General features: G+C 43.9%; 1 protein-coding gene across 1 annotated transcript; it reads left to right on the top strand.

The window, feature by feature from the left end:
* The first annotated feature begins 1,114 nt into the window (after window positions 1-1,114).
* LOC138956006 (uncharacterized) lies at window positions 1,115-4,299 on the top strand. Its single transcript, XM_070327484.1, has 2 exons — window positions 1,115-2,445; window positions 2,966-4,299. Exons 1-2 carry the CDS (start codon window positions 1,129-1,131, stop codon window positions 3,332-3,334), a joined length of 1,686 nt encoding a protein of 561 aa, XP_070183585.1. The 5' UTR covers window positions 1,115-1,128; the 3' UTR covers window positions 3,335-4,299.
* Window positions 4,300-7,500: the final 3,201 nt, after the last annotated feature.

The raw sequence follows: 7,500 nt of genomic DNA, 5'->3' as shown, positions 1-7,500 counted from the left end.
GTCTGGCATTATGGGGTTAGTGCTAGGACTGGTTGGTTCGGTGTCAGAATAATGTGACTGGGTGAGACATGAAGCCTGTGCTGCGACTTCTGTCTTGTGTGTGGCGCACGTTAAATGTCAAAGCAGCACCGCCCTGGTATCACCTTTCGCGGTGGACTGGGCGTTAAGGAAACAAACAAACAAACATTCTGTCTGCTTCCTGCGCAGAGTGGGATTTGTTGTTATTCGTGAGTTTCGAGACATGTGTGGCTTTTAAGAAATGTATTCGCAAAGCATCTCAACTCTCCACAGAAATCATCCAGAAGGTTGATGTTTGGTATTTTGTTCAAGTGGAGGAATGGTCTTATTGTGTGTAGAAGCGTGGCCCCGAACTGCGATAGGGAGCCGAACTGGAAGGACTTAACCGGTATTGAGAACTTATGTATCGTGTTTTTCAGAAGAATGATTTTCGTCTTTTTGAGAGAGAATGATTTTCACATATAACTGAGACAGAAGATATTAAATCCAAAAACAAAGAGACTGCCAACGTTCCAAAATTCAGAATAAAAAAACAAGAAAGGTAGGTTGTTGGAACGTTTGTTATTGACAAAACAATACTTTCACAATAACAAACGTTCCAACAACCTACCTTTTTTGTTTGTTGATTCTGAGACAGTGGAAATGTAACTGTTGGATAGATATTGACTTCACAATCATACAGACTCTTTAAAATCGGCCATTGCATCATTTTTCTCTCAGAGAAATCAAAACAAAAGTGGAACGGGTTCTGTTTGCTATCGTAGTGCCCCACTAACTCGGTCGGCCGTTTGTGTGTATTCAGCTGCGCGCCAAGAAACCCCAAACAAACATCATAATCTTCTAAAACACACTTCATCCTCCTTTGATTGTCATTTCTTTGTCCGGCGTTACCATATCAGCGTCTCCTCACGTGGACAAATCACTCAGCAAAATGTTGAACATTGATCTATCGCTGTAGAACTGAGCTTTTCTTTATATCTCTGTTCAATATTTTTGTTTTAAAGAATTTTTACCCCATGAGATGCTGTGTCTGATTTTAAAGTTCGTTGGTGGTACCGCGATGTTGTTGGTTTTTCACCACAGTTTGGAAGTGCGGCAAGAACAGTTAAGATGGTGAGAACATCATGGCTGTGGTTTGTCCCGGCTCAGTGGGTCTTTCTCGTTATTCAAACAGAAATCCTCGCTTCAACGATCCCATCTTCACAACATTTCCTACACTTTTCAACATTAGTTTCGCGGCGGAATTTAGTGGAATTTAGCGTACGTAACACGCCTGGAAGTGACAACAAAACTGTACCAAACACAGTGGCAAGCGTAACACCCGGATCAAGAATTCTGTCAACAGATGTTTCAACTGCTGCTCTTCTACTTTCATCAGAAAAGCAACTGAGTACATCAAGTTTATCAAGTCTCCAGGCAAACCCCGTGACTACAAGTGATGCCCAGAAAATAGATTTGTCAAGTAACACCACACAGAGAATTATCAGTACCGCAGGCAGCAGCAGTGGTAGCAACAGCAACAATACGACATTTATAAACAGTAACAGCAACAGCACCAACGACGAAAATGTTAGCATCACACCCGAGTTCAGCAACGAGACGGTGCCAGAAAGCAAATCACAGCAATCTGCCAAGAAAAGCGACAACGTGTCCAAAGCCTTGCAAAAGAAATCTCCGAAAAACGAAGACAACATCTACAACCACGGAACGCTATCCTTCGACGACTTCCAGCAAGCCATGGACACGACCACTCTGGTGTCCATGGCAACAGGAGGAGCGTCCTTGCTGACGTGCGCTCTCAGTGCCGTGGTGTTCTGCAAACTCCGCCTCGAGAGTTCCGTCAATCAGTTCCTGCTAGCCATCAACGTTGTCAATCTCAGCAGCGGTCTCTTCCTCTTCTTCAACACCGTGGTGGACCGCTTCTTCGCCTTCGAGTATCCTCACCCAGCCTACGTCTACGTCCGTATCGCGTTACTCTACCTCAACGTGTCACTGCGCCGCTTCCTCTACGTGCACTACAGCTACGTATGCCTGCTCAACCTCCTGGCGGTGGCCTACCCTCTGAAGAACTTTCACCGCTCGCTCAGCTCTCGCCCAAAGCTCATCATCTTCGGCACGTTCTTTGCGGTCTTTGCGGTCCAAGTTTATCTGGTCCTAAAGTATGACAGTCAAAGAGTAGGTGACAGCTACAGACTTGTCAAATCCTCGCGTTATGCGGAGAATTCGGAGGCGTTTGACACGGCGTTGCATGTGTGTGAAGCGTGTCTGGCTTTTCTGCCTCTGGTGCTGAGCGCATTGTTCAACATCGTTCTGATGGTGCTCCTGAGCAGAAGAAGACGTCAACGTGCGGATTTGCAGGAGGGACGGGGTGCGGACGTGTCTATCAACATTCGGATTGAGTCAGACAGGCAGACCATCGTCATTTTGGTATGTTTTCTTTCAGATTTTCTTCATTTTTTTTTGTTTTTTGTTTTTGTTGGGGGGGGGGGGGTTGCTTGTGTTGTTTAGGTTCTTACTGTACATGTCTTTGTGCTTGCTGTTTACGTTACTGTTGTTGTTCTTGTCGTCGCTCTTTTGAACCTATTTATAATAGATAATTGTCGTCGATCCTGTTATTGCTCGCTGTCTCTCTCTGCCACACACACAAACGCACACGCGTTATAGAGATACTGAGAGAGCTAGAGAGCTAGAGAGAAAAAGAGAGACAGAGACGGACAGACAGACAGAGACAGAGAAACAATGACACAGAGACAGGGAAATAGAGACAAACAGACAGAGAGAGACGGACAGATAGAACCACAACCAAAGACAGACAAAAGGAGAGCCAGAAAAGCGAGAGAGGCGAGAGATAGATGTCATGCAAAGTAAAATAAAAAGTACGAGCTGTTAGGTAAGTTTTCAGCAGTAAGGAAAAAGTGAATTGTATAATGACCGCTGTGTCTTCCAGGTATCGTCTCTCTTCTTTACGGTGCTCTCCCTTCCCAGCAACTCTCTACAGATCATCGCCCTTTACCACCCAACCCTGGGTCTGGGCAAGAGAGAGTACTACCTGTACAAACTGCTCGCCGCCACCTTCATCCTCTGTCAAAACCTCAGCCGTTTCACCAGTTTCCTGTCCTACGTCACTCTCTCCGCCACCTTTCGTCAGCAGCTGCTCGGAATGATCTGCCCTTGCCGGAAGCGGAAGTTGAATTTTGAATCGGTGGGCAGAATGAACGGTCAGGTATCTCAGTTTAAAACAGTGCATGGTTCTGTTGTCTCCTCCTCTTTCTCTTCGAAGTCGGTTTCTTCTTCGACTGCCTTGGCCGGTGAATAGGATTACCGATGCATATGGTTGAAACTGTACTTTTCGCTGTGAGAATTAGTGTCGAAAGGTAGATTCTTGTTGTGTATTTATGTATTTATTCATTTTTTCAACAACAACAACAACAACAACAACAACAACAACAACAACAACAACAACAACAACAACAACAACAACAGACCTGTAAGCGTTGATGAAAACGTTACGAGAATAAATACATTTTTGTTTAAATATGATGATCTAAGCTCTTCAGGTCGTTAGTCGTCTCCATCCTTCTCTGCGGATGCGAAACGTGGACACTGCGGGCCGATGATGAACGTAGAATCCAGGCATTCGAGACCAAGTGCCTGGGGAAATTGCTCCGAATACCAATCACAAAGCACAAGACCGACGACTATGTTCGAAGCTTGGTCAAGAACATCGTGGGCCTCAGAGAACCTCTGCTGGCAACCGTCAAGCGTCAGAAGTTGGTGTGGTTCGGCTACGTCACTAGGCATGACACCCTCTCCAAAACCACCCTACAAGGTCCAAGGAGGACGCAGACGTGGAAGACTACGGAAGAGCTGGTCCGACAACTTTAAATAATGGACCCAGATGAGCTTCCCTGACCTGTCGGCGGCCCCCAACAGAACAGCGTGGAGAAGGGTCTCTGCCTCCTCAACACTCACCTCCCTCCCCCACCCTCACCCCCACCCCACCCCCGACGACTGTCCCAGTCATGGGATTGATGATGATGATGATGATGATGATGATGATGATGATGATGATGATGATGATGATGATGATGATGATGATGATTATCATGTATTTTGACAAATGTGTTCACACCCGTATGTGATTTACACTAGCTTTTACGTTGACAATAACAAATTGGTACATAATTATGTTGTTTCACGGAGGTATATTGAAATTACAAAATGATACATGTTGTTGGCTTGTGTAAATGTCCTCGTAGATGGTAGACGATTTAGATTATAACCAACACCCAACTCAGTCTATCTCGAGAGCAATCATTTTGTGAATGTGTGTGTGTGTGTGTGTGTGTGTGTGTGTGTGTGTGTGTGTGTGTGTGTGTGTGTGTGTGTGTGTGTGTGTGTGTGCGTGCGCGCGCGCAGGGGCTTAGATAGTTATGGTGCTTAGATTTGAAACACAAAATGATAGACAAACGACGCATTTACAGACAGACAGACAAACAGACAGACAGGCAGACAGAAATACAAACACGGAAAGACATACACGCACACATTACACACAAACAGACTGACATATAGGCACCCAGATAAACACTCCGACAGACTATACACGAGTGGGGTTTTTTGGTCAATGATTTTGCCGTCCCTAACATTACTTATATATTTTGCTCGCCAAAACCCAAGATAAAGGATGAGAACTCGGGAGTACATTCTTCAGGACACAGAATCGTCTATTGGTCATGGTCATGGGTGAAGCATTGTGATTTGAAATGACCGATCGTTAACTTTGTGATGATTCAATCAAGCAGGGGCGGACGATGGGGGGGGGGGGGGGGGGGGGGTTCTGGGGTTTCAAACCATCATGTTTAAACCCCCCAGCCAAAAAAAAAATTGTGTTTTTTTTGGGTATTAATCAGTGACAAAATCTGCTGCCTAAAACTGGTAATGATCATCCTCAGAATGCACCAGATTGCACCATTTTGCATCCTTTTTTTCCAAATTTTCCGGGGGGGCATGCACGCGGACCCCCCTAGCAAGCTAGGCGCTTTGCGCCGTCGGCTCGGCGCTTCGCGCCTTCACACCCATATCTTCACAATATACTTTTGGAACCCCCCCCCCATAAAATGAACTGATCCGCCCCTGTCAAGTGACGCATTCAATGTACCGGTCAAGAGAGTTAGCCTGAAATGGACCCATTCATTTTCAGAAAAATGGATCGGAAAACCTCCTGATTCAGGCCTCATCCCTGCAGGCGTAGAAGTTATTTTCCTGTGTATCAGTTTCACACGTGTCTGTCAGACAATATATGTGTGTGATTAGTCCATCCAGGAAGTTCAGCACTCCATGGTCAGTGCATCATGACGAATTTAATCATGACAAACGGTATGAGGAATTAATGTTGTGTACGTGTGGAGAAAGAATGTTCACGGTCTAGTAAAAGTGATTCGCATAATCCCATACCCTACCGTTCTTTACTTTTATGTATTAGAATTGTTTTAATCTAAACATGTGTAATTATTAACTTGTGGGGTCCTGATTTGGCCTATTATGGTCCGCTGGACCCGAAAAGCAATAGCTAACTAACTAACCGTTCTTTACCTTGTTCCTGAAAGTGCCGCATGCGGATTCAATTTCTAAAAGTACAGTTACATGTAGGGGGAAGTGCGAGAAAGGTGACACTCCCACTGGAAAACAATATCTAAAATTTGGTAATAATGACAAACTGACAGGCAGTATATTCGATGGTAATACATGTTCTGATAACAGTACGTACAAACCATTGAGAACGTTATTGTAAAACCATATCATTGCTCAAATACTGATTCTAAAGGTTACAGCAGACGAGCAAAAGGCACTGTGTATGCAATCTCACTCAGGGAATTTGACAAAATATTGTGTTTTTTTCTTTCGCTTTGATCTGTCTATTTCAGTTAAAATTATCATCTTGCATACTGATACACTTGCTAAACATACCGAATCCATGGCAACCGTCTCAATTTCCAGGTTTTGTCAGGGCGCAATACACAGTCGAGTCACCCATAGTAATTTTTCGTCACACATCTGGGTCTTGCTGCCGTTTTGCATCGTGCACCCGTGTTATCACAAACTATGTACAAAAAGTAAGCTTCCATACACAGAAGAATATCTTAAGGTGTGACCTTTTACTTTATATAATTGCTCCATTTGAAGTTGTCAAATACACTAGTTAATTTCGGCAAACCCTTATTTTGCAACAAAGGGCGATAGCTGTCGTCTGGCACAGCCAAAGGGAGAAAGTTCACAAATCGAACATTGCTTTTAGACAGGACACATGCTATCTATACATTGGTATCAAATTTGCCGTGACTTTGTATGTAAGGAACATATAAAACTTGTTTGAAATCAGAGGCACAAATTCTCATAAATTCTTGAACAGACCATAATAATATGTGATGAAAATAACTATGGAAAGTCCCAGTCTGAGGCCAAATTACGGTAATGTTACATTTTAATTCATCGCAGGATGGGCGTCCAGACCGGTTTGACTTGGTAACAGGTGTGCGTCTTATTTAACAAACGAGGTAAAAACGTGCTGTAATCAACACAGCCATGCCGTGACCTGTCTTTTATCAACCAAGAGAACATTTTCCTTGTGCGAAACATGAATGACACTGCTAAAATCTATAGTGTTCGTAGTAGAAAAATACACTCGCACATAATTATCAAACCAGAAATGTGTAGACACAGACACTGGCGCGCGGGCACGAACGCACATACTTAGGCACACACAGACGTATATAACCAGACACAAACACACACACACACCCGCACGTACGCACACACGCACGCACGCACATACACACACACACACACACACACACACACACACACACACACACACACACACATATATGGCATCCTCTATCCTACTCGGTTATACGTCGATTCTTTCACTCACTCATTTTTCTGACACAAATAATCAAATCACCTTCGAATGAATACCAAAAAGCATTTCATTTTTATACGTACAAATCAAAATCGCTCTCGTTCATTTGTCCTCAATATAATATCCAACCATGTCTGTACTCATAAACTGTTGTATGTTCTTCAGCTGTGCGTGGGTGCCTTCCACCCGATTTTCTTCACACTTGAACCTTTATCCGACAGTGCAGTCCCCTCCTTGGATATCAACAATACTACAAAAGAAATGAAAAACTTGAGGTGATGTAGAAACAGAAGGGGTGAGAAGAGGAAGCGAATGATGAAGAGATCTAAAGAGGTAAAACATTAGGAAAATTCTGGGTTTTCAGTCAACCAGCTGTGGTTGTTACACCTTCTAACAAGAAATGTGAGGAAAACAGACAAGAATTAACAAAAGATAACAACCTGAAATCAAAGCATAACCGGAAAAGGCGCTTGAGGACGCGTGGGCGGCATTCGTCACGGACACGAGGGCTTGGAAACAAAGAAAGAACTGTACAAGCAAAGGCAAAAACCGCTCATTAA

Source organism: Littorina saxatilis, linkage group LG2 (assembly GCF_037325665.1).
Source record: "Littorina saxatilis isolate snail1 linkage group LG2, US_GU_Lsax_2.0, whole genome shotgun sequence".
Taxonomy (NCBI): Eukaryota; Metazoa; Mollusca; class Gastropoda; order Littorinimorpha; family Littorinidae; genus Littorina; species Littorina saxatilis.
Note: the sequence above shows the minus strand (reverse complement) of the source record. Positions and strands in the feature narration are given on the sequence as shown.

Excerpts from the sequence above, each read along its gene's own strand:
- LOC138956006 (XM_070327484.1), top strand. The coding sequence starts at position 1,129 with ATGGTGAGAACATCATGGCTGTGGTTTGTCCCGGCTCAGTGGGTCTTT. Across the intron at positions 2,446-2,965 it reads GGCAGACCATCGTCATTTTG|GTATCGTCTCTCTTCTTTAC; the intron begins GTATGTTTTCTT and ends TGTGTCTTCCAG.